The 20,126-nt window shown below is 50.2% G+C and overlaps 2 protein-coding genes across 5 annotated transcripts in view; one reads left to right on the forward strand and one right to left on the reverse strand.

The window, feature by feature from the left end:
* Window positions 1-81: 81 nt before the first annotated feature.
* Window positions 82-11,823, forward strand: PHTF1 (putative homeodomain transcription factor 1). Of its 2 annotated transcripts, XM_071578887.1 has the most exons (18): window positions 82-225; window positions 290-346; window positions 423-492; window positions 1,334-1,492; window positions 1,836-1,995; window positions 2,655-2,777; window positions 3,546-3,705; window positions 5,152-5,322; window positions 5,403-5,480; window positions 6,343-6,552; window positions 6,848-6,976; window positions 7,375-7,647; window positions 7,998-8,129; window positions 8,239-8,325; window positions 9,432-9,587; window positions 9,954-10,049; window positions 10,411-10,536; window positions 10,878-11,823. In XM_071578887.1, the coding sequence occupies exons 1-18, from the start codon at window positions 187-189 to the stop codon at window positions 10,896-10,898; spliced, it is 2,247 nt and encodes a 748-aa protein (XP_071434988.1). In that variant the 5' UTR covers window positions 82-186; the 3' UTR covers window positions 10,899-11,823. The 2 variants fall into 2 exon arrangements, with proteins under 2 accessions (XP_071434988.1, XP_071434989.1); XM_071578888.1 differs by lacking the exon at window positions 10,878-11,823 and having other exon boundaries at window positions 9,851-10,049; window positions 10,411-10,504.
* Window positions 11,242-20,126, reverse strand: part of MAGI3 (membrane associated guanylate kinase, WW and PDZ domain containing 3) — a 68,222-nt gene continuing 59,337 nt past the window's right edge. For 2 of the 3 annotated variants that reach the window (XM_071578885.1, XM_071578884.1), the window contains exons 17-21: window positions 18,340-18,433; window positions 18,135-18,255; window positions 17,548-17,691; window positions 15,841-15,979; window positions 11,242-15,012 (exon numbers count right to left, since the gene is read on the reverse strand). In XM_071578885.1, coding sequence (XP_071434986.1) covers window positions 13,940-15,012; window positions 15,841-15,979; window positions 17,548-17,691; window positions 18,135-18,255; window positions 18,340-18,433 — 1,571 coding nt within the window. In that variant the 3' untranslated portion in view covers window positions 11,242-13,939. Of the gene's footprint in view, window positions 15,013-15,461; window positions 15,552-15,840; window positions 15,980-17,547; window positions 17,692-18,134; window positions 18,256-18,339; window positions 18,434-20,126 lie in introns of all 3 variants that reach the window. The other variant, XM_071578886.1, reaches the window with a different exon arrangement.

Raw genomic sequence — 20,126 nt, forward strand, 5'->3', positions numbered from 1 at the left:
CGCGGGCTGGGGGCGCTCGGCGCTCGGCTGGCGCTGCCTGGGGAGGGGTGGACGGCAGGCGGAGCCAGTCGAGCGCCGGGTGGTTTCCAGGGCAACGCGGCCTGTGCCGGGCCGGGGTCGGCACCGCGGCAGGGCCGGTGTCGCGGTAGGGCCCGTATCGCGACAGGGCCGGTCCCGCCGCCCCCCATGGCCTGTCGCGATGCCATTTCGTGGTACCAGAAGAAGGTGAGTGCGGCGCGGCGCGGGCGGGCGCGGGCCCGGCCGTGCCCTCAGCGTCCTCTCCCCGCAGATCGGGGCCTACGACCAGCAGATATGGGAGAAGGCCGTGGAGCAGACCCAGATGAAGGTACGGGCTGCGGGCAGGGCGCTGGGACCGGCCCGGGCCTCTCGCCGCTCAGCCCTGCCTGTGTCCCGCCCCGCAGGGATTCAAGAACAAGCCGAAGAAGAAGGGGCGCATCCAGCCCGACCTCATCGACGTGGATCTGATCAGCGGTGAGCGGGACCGGGCTGCCCTGGGGCTGGGACTGGGGTGTCAGGGGAAGGTCCTTCCCCCAGAGGGTGGTGGGCACTGAACAGGCTCCCCAGGGCAGTGGGCACAGCCCCGAGGCTGCCAGAGCTCCAGGAGTGTTTGGACAACGCTCTGAGGGACAGGGTGGGATTTTGGGGTGTCCGTGCAGGATCTGGGTTGGACTGAATGATCCTGGTGGGTCCCTTCCAGCTCAGGACATTCCATGGTTCTAATGGGGGTTGGTCTCTTTTTTCAGGCAGTAGGACAAGAAGGTCTTGAGCTCTGCCAAGGGAGGTTTAGGTTGGATATTAGAAAGAAATTCATTACAGAGAGGGTGGTCAGGCATTTGAATGGCTGCCCAGAGAGGGGGTGGATTCTCCATCCCTGGAGATTTTAAGATGAGACTGAATGTGGCAGTGAGTGCCCTGGGCTGGTGATCACAGTGGGGTTGGATCAGGGGTTGGACTTGATGATCTCAGAGGTCTCTCCCAACCCAGGTGATTTTATAATTCTATAAATACATCACAGCTTCGTGCAGGGTGGGGAGGCACAACCTGCCTCTGCTGCCAGGGCTGCCCCTGAGCCCTGGGGGTAAAGCAGAGCTGGAAACCTGGGAGCAGGGGCAGGAGGAGCTCAGGGAGGCTCAGGGTGGTGGTGGGAGCAGGTTTGGGTGGGCAGGGAAGGGGCAGGGTCAGTGCTGTGAGATCAGACCAGAAGTTGTTTGAGCTGTGCCTGTTGTGGCCCTGGAGCCTCAGGGGAACTCATCAGTGAAGGAACTCTTGTGACTCACAATTAAGAGTGGTTTGTTCTCCCTCTAATTTCAAGGCTCTACCTTTGCCAAAGCCAAGCCTGAAATTCCCTGGACATCACTCACACGGAAGGGGATTGTGAGAGTTGTGTTTTTCCCCTTGTTCAGCCAGTGGTGGATACAGGTCACTTCCCAGAGGATTTTTATGTGGCTCCTGGTGCTCTACGTTATGCAAGGTGAGGGGAGGGACCAGGCTGTGCCATAGTCCTTGTTCTGCAGGGAATGTGATGTCAGAAAACATGTGAATGTGGTGCCTGGGGACATGGGATTGGGAGGGGCTCCACGGTCTCCAAGGGTTTTTCCAACCTGAGTGATTCTGTAGTCCATAAGTTAAGGTAGTCCATAAGTCCATAAGGATCTTATCTGGAACCTGCTTAATGTACATTTCAAGATGTGTGGCAGCAGCATTTGCAGAAATTAAATAATAACCAAATAAAGCAGGGTAAGAGTAAATACTGAAGACAGGAGAAGTGGGTCATGCCCTGATGTGCTGCCCTGGTGCCATCTGCTCCTCCCCAGCTGTGGCAGTGGTGCTGTACCTCCTGGTGCCTGCTGTGAGTGCCAGCGAGGTGCTGGGCCCCCTGTGCCTGATGCTGCTCCTGGGGACGGTTCACTGCCAGATCGTGTCCACCCAGGTGAACAGACCGGCCGGGAGCAACGGGCTGAGCCGGCGCCGTAGGTGAGGGCTGGGGGAGGGCCGGGGCGGGGCTGGGGGAGCTGTGACAGGACACAGCACGGGGTGTGGCTGGAACTTTGCCTCCTCTAGATTGCTGCAGCAAAGGTTTTGTCCGGATTTTCTTCGTTGCACCTCCCTTTCCCTCCCGTTTCCTCTCTTTCCCTTCCCTTTCCTTTCCATTTTCCTTCCCCTTCTCCTTCCTTTTCCCTTTCCCTCTCCCTTCCCCTCTCCCTCCCTTCCCCTCTCCCTCCCTTCCCCTCTCCCTCCCTTCTCTCCCTCCCTTCCCCTCTTCTCCCCTTCCCCTCTTCTCCCCTTCCCCTCTTCTCCCCCTTTCCCCTTTTCCCTCTTTCCCCCTTTTTTTTCCTTTCCCCCCTTTCCCCCTTTTCCCCCTTTCCCCTTTTTCTTTTCCCCTTTTCCCCTTTCCCCCTTTCCCTTCCTCCCCTTCCCTCCCCTTCCTTCCCCTTCCTGTGATGTCCAGGGGGTATGGGCAGAGTTTCTGTTAATCCAAGTAGAACTTGTTTTGTTTGGGCCCCCCCATTCTGCCTGCATGACTTAGGAAAAGCACCACCTACAAAGCTGCTCAAATCTCACTCAGATCTTTTATGAAAGGCCTCAGAGTTGTGTGTTGTGCAAAACTTAATTGCCCTTTTCTTAAAAATCAGGAAATTGCGCAAATCTGTGGGCGTGGATGGGAACAGTTGGTCTTCTGACAAAAGCAGCAAGGAAGAGCAGTCTGGCTCTGCCTCAGTCCTTACCAATTTATCCAGCCTGCTTTTCCAGAGGAGGTCAGTGATCCCTGCTGGGGTTAGGGTGACTCTGGGGACAATGTGATACCTGGGACCACAATGTGTGCTGGCACTGACACCCCCACAGCCTGCCAGGGGGCTTAGTTAGATTTAGATTTAGAGCTTTCTTGGGGGCTGGTCCCTCAGGAATATTTACAATATTGTTGTTAGATGATACAGAATTGGATCAAGTAAAACCAGGCTTTAGATGAGTTGCAGAATGTGGTGGAGTTTATTTGTATTTATCAGATAAGTGGCTTTTTTGAGCGTGTGCTCAGATTATGTTGCTGTTTTACTTCATTTCCAGAAGCAATTGTGCCTTTTGGTTAAACTGCTTGGACAGTTGTCTCACTTCACCACCTTCCTTTTCTAAAAATAACTCAAGGAAAAGAAGAAGAGATTGTATGGGATAATATTGTATTGTTTTCTCCTGTTTTCCTTGGTGAGTTTTCAGCTGACAGGTCCTTTCTCTTCATGAGGACCTTTTGTTTTCTGAACTGCCCTTATTTATTTTTTTCAAAATAAAAATAATGAAGAATTTCCCCCTGGTTTAGAAGTTACTTTTAGAATACACTATTAGGTGAGGGTGAAGCAGATAAAATCTCTTTAACAGACTCAGCACACAAAGCCTGTCAGCCAAAGACAATGATTTTTCTCTTGGGTATCTTGTTTGATGCTGCCTCTGTGTGGCAAGTGAAAGACCAGGATGTTTCACCCAAAGAGTTTTTTCTCTGACATTAAAGTGTTTAACTGTATTTTCTCTCACAGGAACAGAAGAGTAAAGTTGGTAGCTGAGAAAGGGACCGAGACAGAGAGTGGTGTGAGTGCTGTGGGTGATGGAACTAAACCCAGACAGGCCAGAGCTGAGCACAGGCTGCTGCACCTCAAAGAGAAAAGTAAACTTTCTGATGGGGAGAAGAGCCAGCAGGTACTGCCAGGGGAGGTCACAGTTTCGGGGTGTTCTCTGGGTGCCCAGAAGTGTGTTTGATGTCATACAAAATGTTCCCTCCTTCTGCTGACCTTTTCCTGCATTTAGGGAACCTGAAGCCCCTTTCTGCCCCTCACTGAACAGCTGATGTGGTGCTGGGGCTTTGCTGTCAGCATCTTTGCACACAACAGAATCCCAGACTGGTTTGGGTTGGAAGGGACCTTAAAGCTCATCCCATTCCAGGCCCTGCCCTGGGCTGGAACACCTTCCACTGTCCCAGCCTGCTTGGCCAAGTACCAAGGCTCAGAGGTGACCTCAGCACTGTCAGGAACTGCCTGAAGGGAAGTTCTGGCCAGGTGGGGCTTGGTCTCTTCTCCCAGGCACTCAGCAATAGGACAAGGGGGCACGATGGGCTCAAGCTCTGCCAGGGGAAATTGAAGTTGGAGATCAGGTAGAAATTCTTTGCAGAGAGAGTGCTCAGGCATTGGAATGGGCTGCCCAGAGAGGGGGTGGATTCCCCATCCCTGGAGGTTTTTCAGCTGAGCTTGGCCGTGGCACTGAGTGCCATGATCTGGTAAAGGGACTGGAGTTGGCCCAAGGGTTGGACTTGATGATCTTGGAGGTCTTTTCCAACCCAATCCATTCTATGATTCTGTGATTCTCCCACAGGCAGTCCTGAGGTGTCTGTTTTACCAAAGTGGTCATTTAATCATTGAGACTTCTGATCCCAAGACGTTCAGTCAAGGGAGAGTGCTGAGAATGATTCAGAGTAAACAAATGAGCAGTTTTCAAAAGCAGTTCTGTAAAATAATTGGCCTTGCAAACAGTTCCCCACAATATCCTCACAGAGGGGAGGCAGGAAAGGCTGAAACAGCCCTTGGGGAGAGAGAAAGAGTTAAAGCATCGTGACCTCTGTTGAAATCTCTGAAACACAGAGATTTGGGGAGTCACTTTTGAGGCTCCTCTGCTCAGTGGTGTGTTAACTCCTACATAAGGAACCTGCAATAGAATCTGTGTGACATTCTGTCATACTGTGCCATCCCAGCTGCTCTCTGTGAGAGCATTTGGAGGACTCAGAGCTCTCTGCAGGGGACAGAGCCCAGAATTTCAGCTCTCTGAGCCACCAGCACCCTTCAGCCCAGGAGAACAGATGTAAGACACAGCCAAGAGCTGCTGCTGCTCCTCTTCTTCCTGCCCTTGCCCCAAATCCATCTCCACCCACCCAAAATTCCCTCTCACTGTATCTGGGGCAACACAGGGGGAACAAGTTAAAATCTCTCAAGTCCCTGTGATGCCAAGAGTGTGTTCCGTGGGCATCACCTGCCCCTGCAGGAGGTGAGGGCTGGCTGTGTATGCCAGGGCAGCAGAGCTGAGGCTCTGAGCCTTCACTGTGCCCCAGGCTGGTGCTTGTGGTGCCTCAGCCTGGCTGTGGCTGTGCCTCTGCAGGACGATGGCACCGCCAGGGACGGGCTGTCGGACGAGCTGTCGAGCGAGGAGGACGCCGAGGCCGCACGGCGGGCGCTGCTGCGGCACAGCCTGGAGGGGGCCTCCAGTGACAACAGCTACGAGGAGAAGAGGAGGAGGCCTCTGCTCTCCCTGAACCAGGCTGTCTCACAGGTACCCACCTGGAGTTTGGGCCACTGCCCACACCTTGTTTTGCTGTGAACAATGAGCTGGTTTTCCTTTGGTTTTGGCAGGTCAAGCAAGCGCTGAAAGGTGCCAGAGACTCCGATAGTGTCGTGGAATCTGAGCTGGAATCGACATTATACATTCAGGTATGGCATAGAGTCAAGAGGGGGAGCTTGCCCAGGCCTGGCCAGGGCAGGGACATCCTCCCTGCCACAGAATAATGGAATGGATTGGGCTGGAAGGAGCCTTAAACCTCATCTCCTTCCAACCCCTTCCATCAGAACAGACTGTTATTAAATGATTGTTCTTCAGAGTCTACAGGCACAAGGTGTGGCCTCCCTCCCTCTCTGTTCATGGGCAGCCTTGTAAATGTTCAGAAATGTGCTGCTTTGTTTAACAAATCCCAACCAAACGAACAAATAACTCTTTTGGCAGCAAAGGACAGTCTGAGCTGCCTCTGATTGCTCCTGTGGAATTGCTGCAATTGCTCCTGTGGTTTGGAGGCAGTGCTGTGCAGTAGCTTTTAAGATAATAAATTATGATTTAAAAATCATAGAATATCTCAAGTTAGAAGGGACCCACAAGGATCATTGAGTCCAACTCCTGTAATGAAATAAATCTGTGATATATATCCAGTCATGAATTTGTTTTGCCTCTGCCACCTGAAAATAAAATAGAAATAAAATACGTGGATATCAGATTATAAAGATGAAAATCTATAAATTAATATAAAATAGATATCTTATGCAAAAGGCAGGGAAGTTTTACATATGAAGGAATAAGTCCATTTTTATTTTGTAAAGTTGGGAATGGAGCTGGGGAACTAATGAAAATTCCCTTGTAGAAATGCTCCTTCTCAAAACCATCCCTGAATAACATTGTCTTAAACCCTTTGCATCACGTGGGTGCAGCAGGGGGCTCTCATCCCTCGGGGAGCAGCTCCATGGATTGCGGGGAGAGAGGAGGAGGAGGAGGTTTTACAACCTGAGAAACGTTGCTGTGTGGCAGGAGCCGAGGCCGGGCCTCGGGAGCGGCTCCCGGAGCTGCGGCGGGACCCGGCGCGACTCGGAGAGCACCCGGCAGGACTCGGAGACCGAGGACATGCTGTGGGACGATCTCCTGCACGGCCCCGAGTGCCGCTCGTCCTGCTCCAGCGACAGCGGAGACGCGCCCGGCAGGGACCCTCGCAGGGACTCCAAGGAGGATGTTTTCCAGCAGGTTGGTTCATTTGGGTTCACGAGCTGAGAACGAGCTGAGAATGCTTTTCCATTTCCCCCCTCCTTGCTGGCACGTGGGAATGCTGGTGGTGTGAGGTGAGCAACCCAACCCTGGGTGAGACCAGTCTGCCAGCCAGAATCATCTGGAAGTCGGGAATGATCTAAACAGTCTCGGTGATGTACGCTCTGCTCCCCACTGGCATCATCTGCACCACTGCTCATGCATTGTAGGAAGGACCATTGATAGCAGGACAGAAGGAGATGACCCACCTTCTGCATTGCTCTCTCTTTTACAGAACCATTTGTTCTGGCTGCAGAACACCAGCCCAGCATCTGCCAAAGTGAGTGCTCTTATCTGGGAGGGGAATGACTGCAAGAAGGTGGACATGTCCGTGCTGGAGATCAGTGGGATCATCATGAGCAGGGTAAGCAGGGGTGTGGCACTGCAACCTCTCCCTCACACTTCAGAACTCAACCACCAAACCCTGCAAACAGTTACACCTGCAAATATCAGGGGCTGCATGAAACTGGGCCCTCCCCAGCTGCAAACACAGCTGTCCCAAATGTTCTTAAAATTTGCCTAAACCCAAATTTAGGAGGTCTGTTGGAGAGTACCCAGCTGTTTATTGGGTTTTCTCTGCAATGTGCTGAGTGTGGGGGTTTGATTATTTATGGACTGATTGTTGTTGGGTTTGGACTGGAATGGGTGGGATTATTTTAGGCTCTGTCCTGTGCAGGGACAGAATTGATGCTGCCACAACATCAGGCCCTTTCCTTGATGCAAACCCCAGGTAACCACCCCATTTTTGTTCCTGCTTGCCAGGTTAATGCCTACCAGCAAGGAGTGGGGTATCAGATGCTGGGAAACATCATCACCATCGGACTGGCGTTCCTGCCCTTCCTCTGCAGACTCTTCCGCACAGATAACCTGGAGCAGCTCTGCTCCATTTCTCTCAAGGAGCTCTTGTACATCTTTTGTGGGGCCCCTGCCAGCACCCCTGTCCTCATCCTGTCTGCCATCAACTTCCTGGAAAGGCTGTGCTTAACTTGGATGTTTTTCTTCATGATGTGTGTTGCTGAGAGAACGTACAAACAGGTGGGTCTGAAGGTCCTGGTGCTTCCCTGAGCCTGGGGCAGGTGTGGGACCAAAGCCACGCTGCCCCTGCAAAGCCCAGCAGGTCTCTGCCAGCTGAAGAGTCACAGCTGGTGAGATGGCCAAGGCCAGGAAGGGAAGGCTGGGATCAGTCACAGATAACACCTGTCAATACCCTTCCTGACCCCTGCACTCACCCCTCACCTCTCCCCAAGGTCCTGTCCCTGTGTTGCCCAGAGAAGCTGTGGCTGCCCCAACAAGGCCAGCTTGGATGGGGCTTGGAGCAACCTGGGCTGATGGAAGGTGTTTCAGACTAAATGATGTTTGTTGTGTGTTTTGTTTTGAACTTGCAGAGGTTTCTGTTTGCCAAGCTTTTCAGTCACATCACCTCTGCTCGGAAAGCCAGGAAATACGAAATCCCTCACTTCAGGCTCAAGAAGGTGGAGAACATCAAGATCTGGTTATCCCTTCGCTCCTATCTGAAGGTGAGTTCTGATCCAGCATTTGGGTCTTACAGAGGGTGTGCCAGATCCAGCTGTTTGTGGTGAGTTTTGGCTTCACATCCCAACATCATTCCTGTCCTTGTTTCCACAGAGACGAGGCCCCCAGAGGTCTGTGGATGTTGTTGTGTCCTCAGTCTTTTTACTGGCTCTTTCAATTGCTTTTATATGCTGTGCCCAGGTGAGATTTTAACCTTTTTGGGGTTTAAAATAAGGCAAAACTCCTCCAAGTGCTGGGGGCTTTTCTTTCAGTGCTTGAACTGCAGCTGTTTGACCCCAAAGTAATACAGAATGCTGCATTTTTTAAAAGCTTTGTGATCATTAGTTGAAAATAAGAGATTTATCCTCTGTTGGCACTGAAAGTCTGGGGTTTTGCAATGATTAGGAAAATTTCAGGGCACTTGGGCACAAAGGAGAGGAGACTCTGCCCAAGGACTTGAAGTGTTCCCAGGACATTTTATTCCAGAGGGCTGATTGTAGCATCCTCTGTAACCAGTGTGTGGAAGAAAATCCTTTCCAGAGAGTGCTCAGGCCTTGGAATGGGCTGCCCAGAGAGGGGGTGGATTCCCCATCCCTGGAGGTTTTTCAGCTGAGCTTGGCCGTGGCACTGAGTGCCATGATCTGGTAAAGGGACTGGAGTTGGCCCAAGGGTTGGGCTTGATGATCTCGGAGGTCTTTCCCAACCCAGTTGATTCTACCATTCTACGAAAAGCAGCTCAAGAACTGTTAGTTGCCCCTTCTGACCCTCACTAAACCTGTTGCAGCAGCAGTGCCAAAGCTGGAGCTGTTTGCTTGGCCAGTGTTCAGGCAGGGTCCTGCCCCCCTGAAGATGCAGCTGTGGTGGATGGTTTGCAGACACTCTCACTGCTGGGACTGTTTTTCTAAGCCACAGGTTTGCAGAGGAAGGAATGACAACCACAGTCCTGTGTCAGTCCCACTGAGTCTATCCTGGGAAAGGCTCAGCAGCTGAGCCAGGCTGGGGGTGGGTCTGAGGCTGCCAGTGGGACAAGGAAAGGCACTTTATTCCTTGTTACCTGGACAGAGGGAAGAACAACAACTGTCCTTTTCTGAGCAGACAGAAAAAAATCCAATTCCAAGCTAAATCCAGGTTAGAAACAAGACCTTTTACTGTGACCTCATGACAGGAATGGTTTACACTTTGTGGAGGAACTGTCAGTGCTGGAGAGCAGAGAGGGCTGGGCACAGGAGTGAGGGCAATGCTTGTGCACTTCTCCCAAGAACAGGCACCTTGCTATTGACATTGAGGCTTTTTTTCCCCCCTTACAGGTTCTTAAGGGCCACAAAACCTTCCTGAGTGCAGCTTATAACTGGGAGTTCCTGATGTGGGAGGCAGCACTGCTTCTGTTCTTACTACGCCTGGCATCGTTGGGCTCTGAAACCAACAAGAAATACAGTAACATTTCCATCCTTCTCACTGAGCAGGTAACTCCTTTAGCTTGTTCTCCCTTTGGCTTGGTTTGGATATAATTACTGTATTTCAAACCAGCTTAAATATTGGAATCAATCTTTGAAATTTAGAAATCAAGCCTTGTGTTGGCCAGAGGGCAACAAAGTCCTGTACAGCCAGGGAGGGATGAGCTGGGGATGTTGGGACAGACTCAGATTTTAAAGTTCTAGATGGTTTTTGTCTCTGGGTTAGTGTGTTAGCCCAAGCAATTGGAAAAAGAATGTTATCACTTTTTCAGGAGTGTCAGCAGGCTGGAAAAATGGCTCTGGTTTCCCTTAGTAATGGATCATTTGGGGGCTGGGGCTGGAATACCAACACCTGGTCTGTGGTGTCTGTCACAGATAAACTTGTACCTGAAGATGGAGAAGAAGCCAAACAAGAAGGAGCAGCTGTCTCTGGTGAACAATGTTCTGAAACTGTCCACAAAGCTGCTGAAGGTGAGATACTCTGCCTGAAAGGCTGTTTTGGGAAGTGGTACCTAAAGCAATGCCATGTGGTTCTTGATTAGGTCAGAGTTAGTTCTCACAAGGGGAGTTTTTCTGTGCTCCCAGAGCTGTGACAGGAGATGGAGCAATGCAAGACCAGTGTGGTTAATTAGTGCTGTGAACAGACTGTGGATTGAGCAGGAACCATCTCTGACCCAGGGTGGGAATTCCTGTGCATACATTTAAGGAAGGAGAGAGGCTGTGCAGGGCAGCACAGGCTGCCAGAGCACCAGTGTCCAGCCAGAAGTCAGAGCACGGATTGCTTTGCTCTTGGTGAATTCTGATGGACCTTTTCCTTGTCCTCCCACTGCAGGAACTGGATAGTCCATTCAGGCTGTATGGACTGACCATGAACCCCCTGATCTACAACATCACCCGGGTTGTGATCCTCTCTGCTGTCTCAGGAGTCATCAGTGACCTTCTGGGGTTCAACATCAGGGTAAGTGTCACTACAAACCAGCAGAAACAGCTCTGGGGGCACCCCCAGTTCCTCCTGCCCAAGCAGAAAGGTTTGCCCAGGTAATTCAGAGACCAGGACAGGCTGGGGAGTCTCCCCCTCCCTGGGCCAGTTCTGGGGGGAAGGACAGGGCTGACCTCAGTTCTGTTTCATTGTAACAGCTTGACCTGAGCAGCACTCCAGGCTTCCTTCCCTTCATCATCCTGAAACTGGAGCTCCCTGAGCAGAGCAGGATGGGGAAGGGACACTCAGTCTTGCCTGTAGGTGAAGAACATTCAGACCTCAGGCTGTCAGACCCAACCTCACTCTCTGTCTCTTTGCAGTTATGGAAGATTAAGCCATGAACTGACAGCACATCAGCCCTGGGCACCTCCAGGAGAGGGAAGAGAACCAGAAAGCAGAAAACTGATGGAAATGTGTAATTACAACTTCCACGCAGATTCTCAGTGTGTGTGTCTGTTCTACACCACCCAGAATGAACTGCTCTCACCAGTGATGTCATCCCATGGCATGCACAGAAAATCTGGATTCATGGGGGCAAATCCTGAGAGCTGGCACCAAAACCAGCAGGACCCTGAAGCCTTAAGAGCTGCAGGGACACCACTGGCTGAGCCTGGTGCCACATTCCTGCCAACTGTGACAAGCAGGGACTCAGCCCTGCCATCCCAGTCAGCCTTCCTGGAGCTGCACTGCAATATTTTCATCTTGTCTGGCTGTGCTGAAGAGTTTCATTCCTTAAAAGCTCCACGTGCTTGAGGCTTTGCCTCTGCCCTGCACCACTGCAGGATGTGAATTCCACCTCCCTGCAACACACCAGAGTCCTGCTCCTGGCTTAGGCTGCAAAGAAATGATGAGTATTTTTTGAAAACATTAATTACAGGAGAAAAACCTCTCCACACCTCCTACAGGGCAAGTGTTAATGAGCCATAGAACATTCTGCCATGTCTGTTCCTGGAACACTCAGCTCCAGCCTGTCCTGCCTGAGAACAGCTTTGGCAAAGCCCTCCTCAGGTGAATGTTTAGAAAGGGTAGAGGAGAGTCAGAGAACACTGAAAAGCTTCTGTTGCAGTTCCCCTCCCTGGCTCTACTGGCTTCTATTTATTAGTAATGAAAAGAGCAAAAACTGAGGAACTTTCAGAGCTTCATTCTTTGACAGGAGGGTATGAGGGCAGAAGAATTTTTGGTAGTAAACTGTTTACAGTTGTGAGATGTAAAAGGAGATGACAATTTTTTATAGCAAAATGTACAAATAAACCTACAGAACAAATATTTCATTGCTATCAACTGTTTCTACAGGACTGGATGATTTTTATACCACCTTTGTCAAACATTTGCTATTTGAACAGGGGATCAGAGAAACTTCCAATAATAAATTGCATTTGTTTTCCAGAAGAGCAGCATGTTTGTGGGTAACACCTGGGTCACAGCCCTGAAAGCCAACCAAGAACCTGGTGTGTACAGTGCAGAACCAACAGGCCACAAACTGGAGTTTGTTTTTTAATATCTATATAAAAAATAATGAGCGATTTACAGGTCTCTCTCTATCAGAACCTCAGAAGTCTGTATAAAGGTGCTGTACAATATATAAACATTTACACCCAGTACATCCATACATTGCAGAGCATTCCAAGGCCACATGGCTAAGTCTGATACAGGAAGTACAGATCTATGGGAGGAGAAATCACACACAGGTAAGACATTATCAGGTCACATTAACATAGAGAAAAAATAGAGGGGAGTTGATGGCAGGGGAATCATCCCAGTGGTGCTGATTTATCTGGAATTCAAGGTCTGGATCTGTCACTGTACTCAGGGTGAGTGCACACAGCTCAGCATAACCCAGCTCTGGGGAAGGACACAGGGGGAATATCTACACAGGCTACTTCAGAGTATTAAATATTTCACAGTCACACTCCATCCAGGGAGTATTTGTTATGCTACACAGCAAACCTGGCTGGATCCCCTGGGGCTGAGCAGCAGAGCACAGTTCAGAGCTGCTGGAAAGCCTCTGGAATTCCCCAAGTCTTTGTCTCAAAGCTGGCTGGGCAGTCAGCTGTACCTGTGAGGAATTCCACTCAGAGCTGCCTCACTGTGCTTCATCAGCCTTTAAAAACATTAAATGTTTCAAAGCCAAAATGAGAGATTTGCTCGCTGGCTTTGAAGAGCAAATCCTGTGAGATGGAATTCTGAGTAAGGAAAGCTCCATCCTGTACTCCTCTTTCTCCTGCAAACTGGACCAACTTTTCTGCAGTCACTGAAAACCAAAACATGTCAGGGAATCATCACCACGAACAAAACAACCCCCCTCAGTTTCTGCTGTTCTTACAGCTTTGGACTGATGTGTCAGTAGGTTCTGGTGGTCACATCCCTCTTGGGAACATTTCTGCCAGCCCAAAGCACAGACAGTGAGTCTCCTGCACCCTGAGTGGCACCAGCACTCCTTGATCACACACTCAAAGTAAATATGAGAGAGTTCTAAAGAACCACAGGCAAAAACTCCACTGAAGAAGCTGCTCTGGCAGCTGGGTCTGTCTAAGGTCAGTTGTTACCTCTACAGAGGGAAAAGCCCAATTCCTAACTAGAATTTAATAATTAAAGATGGGATTTCAGTTTCAGCTCCACACCGAGGCTGAGGATGTGGTGCCACAAGTGAAACCAAAGAATTATGTTATTTAACAGGACCCAGAATTCCCCCTCCTCACACAGATGTTTGCAAACCAAATCCCTACAAATCAAGGAAATGCAGCAATTCTGCTGCTCTCAGAAAAAGCAAAATTACATCAAATACCAATTTTATCTACAGGGTTTGGCATGAGGTGTAAAAATCCCAGGAAACTCATCGACTGAGCAGCATCAGTGGCTCCTTTGCTGCCCTGGAACTGACAGAACCAACTCACCCATGTCCCTCCTGACCCAGCAAGGGTTTCCTGACCTAAACATGCACTGAGAGAACACCCCCTTCAGCCCCAACCTGCCCTGTCTGTGACTGGGACCCACAGGGGAAGGCTTAGATTGACTGGATACAGTAGATAAACTTGGCACAAGAACAGGAAGTGAGTCAGGATCACATTGGCAACAGAGGCATTAAATAACTTTGTTCAGAACTCACAACACTGGGAGAAGCTGCAGCAGTGCAACGTTGGGAGCAGCAGACGGGGCCTGCACAGGGACAGGGGACAGCAGCTCATGGCAGAGTGTCACTGAAGCAATCCCAAAGGTCCTTCATGCAGCTTAGATAACTTGAGAACAAATCAAACCCCTTTCCCTCCCTCTAACCAGTTTCTGAGAAAAAAAAAAAGCCAACTGTGTGAAAAGAACCAATGCTTTAAATGACCCTTAGTGGAAAATTGATCCAAACGTGGTCTAAAAAAACAGTGTCAGTCAGTCACAGCCGTTTTGCAGCCCCTCCTGCTGCTGGGGGGCCCTTCCTGGGGACCCTCCAGGGCCCAGGAGTTATCGGTGCTTTCCTCACTGCAGAACTCTCGGCGTGGGAAGGTCCCTCTTTGGTTTCCTGGGGCAGCTCCACGTGCCTCTCTCCGTGGTGTCTGTGCAGCGTGACAGTGTCCTGTGTGTCCACCCACCTCGGTTTCTCCATGGAGAGCAGTGGGATGTTGGAAAGGCTGGAGGTTTTGAACCTGCTGGGACTGGGCTCTGGGGAGCTGCCCTTGGTTAACAGATCGTCCTCGGAGGCGTTTCTCCTGCAGTCCCTCGGGGGGAGGCTGTGCCCAGCAAACACTGGGTGGTGCTGCCCTGCAGACCACCCTTCCATCCTTCCTGGAGTCCTCTGCTTCGTGTCTCTCCTGCTGACTCCTGGTGTACCATTCCCACCTTTCAGCTGCTCCACAGTCCCCTCATCCCCACCAGATGTCCAGCCTTGGATCCTTCCCACCATTCCTGCACTTCCAGCCTTCCCAAGAGGCCTCTGGGGACTGGCTGACCCTCCTGCATTTCCACTGGAATACTCTTTTCTATCACCATTGTCCATCCCTGTTTCTGTGGTTTTACTCTCACTCCTTCTGGAGCTCTCAGGTTTCTGTGAGAGATCGTTCCTTTCAGGGTGCCCTTTCCTGGGGCTGTGGAATCCCCTGGGAGGGGGTCCCTCAGCAGCCCCTGACTGTGCTGGACTGGCAGATCCATCTCTTCTGGTCCCTGCTTCCAAACTGCCTTTAGTGATTCCAAACCCAGGGCTGGAGGGACATTCCCATCTATTCTTTGCTCTCTGGGGAGGAGACTGAGGCTTCCTCTCGCTCTGGTTTTCAGTTAAAGTGCTTATCTTGTCAGGCACAGTGTTCTCTGCTTGTTCCAGTTCCTCAGACAGCTGAACTCTGGTTAAAGCTTCTCCTGGTACTGGTAAATAACACACTTCAGATGGGGAAGCAGGATGGGAAGATGAAGATAATGGTGACTGTTCTTCATATATTACATTTGACGAAGATGGATTGTAACTATCCCAATCACCTGGAAGGGAACAGCCAGAGGTTGGACTGAGCAACTCCACAAAAAGCAATAATCACTAAATATTTCAGAATTTTAGCACCTCAGCAACAAACTGCCGAGTCCAATTTAAAAAATGGCATAATCTCAAAGCCTTATTTACCCAGATTTCTATATTGTGTTTTTCTACAACCTCCAATAACCCTGAGGATGTGATTTTGGAAAAAAAAAGCAGTGCTCAGAAATGCCTGATCCCTGCAGGACTGACAAGGTCTTGGATCAAAACAATTTTAGAGCCTACACAGCAAAACTGTAAAATACAAAGTCCCTGACCTACATTGTTTAACATAAGAAAAGTAAATGAACTGGAACTGTTGTGCTAAAAGGAATCTGAAATGGTGAGAAGTTGAGATTATTTGTAGGTTTGCACTTTAATAATAGGAAGAGATGGAACACAAGACATGCAGATTTACCAAGTCTTTAAGGAAAAACCAAGAAAAGCACTGAAAGCCCTTAATGTTGCTCAGGTTTCACGTAGGGACACAGACTGGAAGGAGCCAAACCTGAAGGAGGAAGAGAAAAAGCCCAGAAGTACATACCAAAAAATCACAGAGTACAGCAAGCAAGATTTCAACCAGATATGTGGGATTAACAGCAAGGCAAGAGGCCACAAACCCTTCCCCACTGCAGCTCCTCCTTCACATCCCAGCCCCACTCTGGACAGAGGGATGGGTGGGATGTGCTCCAGAGATTCCCTCAGACTGGTCTGTGATCCTGTTTTAAACCCTCAGGCTCAGGTTTTTCTCCCCTGCCTTGGACCCTCAAAACCAAACAGCCTCTGAGAGAACATACTGTGATCTGGAATCAGTCCAGTGCCTGGTCTCAGCAGCAGCAAAACTTTATTCCCTCCAGCCTGAATCAGCTCAATGGCTCGTGTGTGAGTGATCCCTTGGGTGGGCTCTCCATTGATTTCCACAATTTGGTCACCAACCTGAGGGGAAAAAGAGAAGCAGGTGAGTCCTGGGGGATCTCTGAGGCTTGAACTGGTTTTCAGGTGACACCCCCCAGGGGAGGGGCACAGCTGAACAGGGCACAGCTGAACAGGGCACAGCTGAACAGGGCACAGCTGAACAGGGCACAGCAGGGTGGCTGGGATTGTTATTCCAGATGGGAGAGGGCAGTGCTGAGGTCCCTGTGGCCAATTAACCACCCACAGAGGTCCTGGGCAGGTAATTCCAGCTCACACCAACCTCCTTTGTGCTGGAAAGGGGTTGGAACAACATCCAAAGGGATGTTTATGTGGAGAAACAGGGAAGGGAAGCAGGAGAAGGGAGGCCTGTGTGGCATTGCACTGAGCAGCCAAAGGATGTCACTGGTGTGTCACAGGAGCAGCTCCAGGAGACTGTCTGGGCTTCCTCAAACTGCCAAAGGAGGTCAGTGCTGGCTCAGGGTGGGACAGGGACACAGCTCAGCTGGGGACAAACTCCCCCTGACAGGTTAAAGTACCTGGCTCAGCAAAACACTCCAGCTCTGGGCAGTACCCCCAGAGTCTCACCCCTACCATCACTCTGCTGTTGTTCCAATTGGTTTCACTACAATGTCTGGGAGTGAATTCCTCACACAGAGATAAGAATTAACATAAAATTTGTGGAAAAAATTAGCTTTCTACCTCCAGAGGTGGCAAAGAACAGCAACAGCACAATGTACAAACACACATTCCTGAGAAATTCAGTGACTGGGACAGTGGTTCTCCTTCCAGCTTTCTGTCCCTCTGTGCAGGCTCTTGTTGGGGTCCTAAAGGAGTTGTCACACCTGGGCCAGGGGTGTGTGTATTGATGCAGGAAGGATTTTTGAGTTTTCATTTTCACATTTTATAGATTTTAGGAACACAGTAGCTGCAGCAAAGTAGATCTGCTGTGTTAATATTTCTAGCAGCTTAAGTTTAATGTCTATCACTACCCCTGTCCCAGAACAGAGAGCTCAAATTCCTCAGCTGTTTAGTCTTTTTTCAAGGTAGAAGGTTGAAGAATATCAAAAGGAGACAAACAGAGGGCAGAGTGACCCAGAAGTCAGAACACTGGAAGAACTCCAGAAGGCAGAGGAAGAGGAGGCTGATGAAGAGGAGGTCTCACCAACCCCACACTCAAATCCTGAGGGGGTGGAACAGGGGTGGGGAAAAAGGTTGAACTGGAAATGTGTAAAGTAATGATTGAATGGATCATATTATAAAAGTCATGGAAATTAGAGCTTGCCCACACGTGCATCAATGTATTCCTGGGTGCTCATTAAAGTCACCACCCTCTTATCTCCTACCAAAATTTGGCTTGGAGTCTTTTTTACAGACTTTTCAGGCATCAGTACACGTTGCTGTAACTCCAGCAGGGCTGGCCAGTTCATTCCGGCTGCTCACGGAGCTGTTCTGGGATTCCTCCTCCCAAAGCCCAGGGACAGCAGGAAGAGCAGCAGCCCCTCTGTCCTGCCTGCTGGGCCCTGCCCTGGTGGCAGCCCCAGGTTTGGTGTCCCCGTGGGTGCCTTGCTGGGCGGGCAGCCCCGACTCACGTGCACTCTGCCGTCCTTGCCCGCCGGCCCGTCCTCGGCCAGGCGCAGGATGAACAGCCCCATGTTGTACTCCTTCCCTCCTCGCAGGCTGAACCCAAACCCCCGGGGGCCCCTCTCCAGCTCCACTGGGAAGCAGCCAGCACTCTGCAAAGACAAACCCCCCAGGAGATGAGGACCTGCAGGCAGATTTAAATGTTGGTTGCACATGTTTTTGTGTTTTGAGGATTTAAACCGACCCCAGCCCAGCTCAGTGTAATGGCTTCATTCTAAGTCTAAACACACAGAGCATTTTCCCTTCTGAGAGATGAGTAAAATCTTTTAAGAAACTTTTGCCAAAGGTGCTGTAGTAGCTCCACTACAAGCATTTTCTGTTCCTTCCATAATTATAATGAGTGTTCAACTATGCTAAAGAGACAACCAAACTTAAACCATGAGCAAACACACTCTGTGAGACATTTATACCCAACTTTTCCCCCCACATCTGACTGGGATGTGTTTAATTGTCCTGTTTTGAAGAACTCCACGTTAATGTCACTGCAGTGGATGAGAATTCCATGTCCCCACACCCTCTGGATGGGCTCCTGTACCTGGGCATGACGGGTGCCAACCCCTGGAGTGGCATCTGACTGTGCCCCGTGCTTGTGCTCAGGCCAGGACAGGCGGTAACTGCTGCAAACCTCCTTTCCAGCTTCCCCTTCTGTGGCCACCCTGTGGAGAGATAAGACAAGGATGTGACCTGCCCTCCAAGCCCTTGGCCAAGCCTTGCCCAGCAGTGCCAGCCCCTCCCCAGACCTGTCTGTGCCGGGGGTGTTGGTTCCCAGCGGTCGGTGCTGCGGGGCCGGGCTCTGCCGCGCCGAGTTGGTCCCCGAGGGAGGCCCACGGTGCTCTGGAATCCAAACACAACAGCAGTGAGACCTCCCAGCCCCTCAGCTGGGGGCAGAGACCACCAGCAGTGCTGCTCCCCAGGAATCACAGAATGAACTGGGTTGGAAGAGACCTCCGAGATCATCAAGTCCAACCCTTGTTCCAGCCCCACTGTGATCAGCAGATCATGGCACTCAGTGCCACGGCCAATCTCACCTTAAAAACCTCCAGGGATGGGGAATCCACCCCCTCTCTGGGCAGCCCATTCCAATGCCTGACCACTCTCTCTGCAAAGAATTTCTACCTGATCTCCAACTTCAATTTCCCCTGGCAGAGCTTGAGCCCATCGTGCCCCCTTGTCCTATTGCTGAGTGCCTGGGAGAAGAGACCAACCCCCACCTGGCCAGAACTTCCCTTCAGGGAGTTCCAGACAGTGCTGAGGTCACCTCTGAGCCTCCTCTTCTCCAGGCTGAACATCCCCAGCTCCCTCAGCCTCTCCCCACAGCACTTGTGCTCCAGTCCCTTCTCCAGCCTCGTTGCTCTTCTCTGGCCCCGCTCCAGCCCCTCAATCTCTTTCCTCAACTGAGGGGCCCAGAACTGAACACAACACTCAAGGGGAGGAATGAACAGCCTGGAGCTGGGTTGGGCTCACTCAGGTACAAGGGAGGGCATTTCCCAAGCCAGGAACACAACTGCAGCTCATCAGTTCCATGGCTCCATACATGGACAGAAGGGCTTTAGGGTGACAAAGGGGATCAGGGTTGGTCAGATCCATGAAGCTGGTCCAGATATTCAGATATAATAAGTTGGTCCAGATATTCAATATAATAAGCTGGTTCAGATACTGAGATATAATAAATTGGTTTAGATACTCAGATATAGTAAGTTGGTCCAGATATTGCCAGATAGGGAGGTATAATAAGTTGGTTGAGATACTGAGATGCAGTAAGTTGGTTTAGATATTCAGATATAATAAGCTGGTAAGTTGGTTGAGATATTGAGATATAATAAGCTCATTCAGATATTCAGATATAAATAAATTGATTCAGATAATCAATATCATAAAAGTTTGTAGGAGATGAAGAGAAATATCCCCTTGGAAAGGGAAGGGAATGAGGATCTCCAGGAGCAGTGGGAATCTGGGGGTGAAGACCCCAACTTATTTACAGCCCCCCAGTTTTCCACTGCCCAAGGAGGAACTGGAGCCACAGACACACTGGGGGAAAAGTTCACTGGCAAGTTATTAACACTATTATTAAATAACATTAAAGTGTTTTGCCTTTTCCCAAAAGCTGAGTAAAAATTACAGTACAACATTTTAATAAAATCTTTGAAAATAACCTCAAGATTATTTTCCCTTCCACAGAGAACACGGTGATTGTGCATTTTACAATAAATCCAGTGCTTTTATGGAAAAAACCATGTTTTAGGATACAAAATGACACTGTCACTTGAGAATAAGGAACCACAATCCATGCAAAAAGCTGCCTCTGAACTGGAACCTGAATGACAAACAGTGGCCCAAGATGAACTCTTGTCCTGAATTATAAACTAATAAACTCCTTTTTCCTTAGAAAGGTTAAAAAAACAAACCCAAGCACCAAACCCAGAGATGTTCCAGCACTTTCAGGTGCAGCACATCACTGCACTTCTCAGTTAACAACAAACAAATGCCATTAAAATATAAAAAGTGCTCAAGCATCTTAAGGGGAGGG

Source organism: Pithys albifrons, chromosome 28 (genome assembly GCF_047495875.1).
Source record: "Pithys albifrons albifrons isolate INPA30051 chromosome 28, PitAlb_v1, whole genome shotgun sequence".
In the NCBI taxonomy this organism is placed as follows: domain Eukaryota; kingdom Metazoa; phylum Chordata; class Aves; order Passeriformes; family Thamnophilidae; genus Pithys; species Pithys albifrons.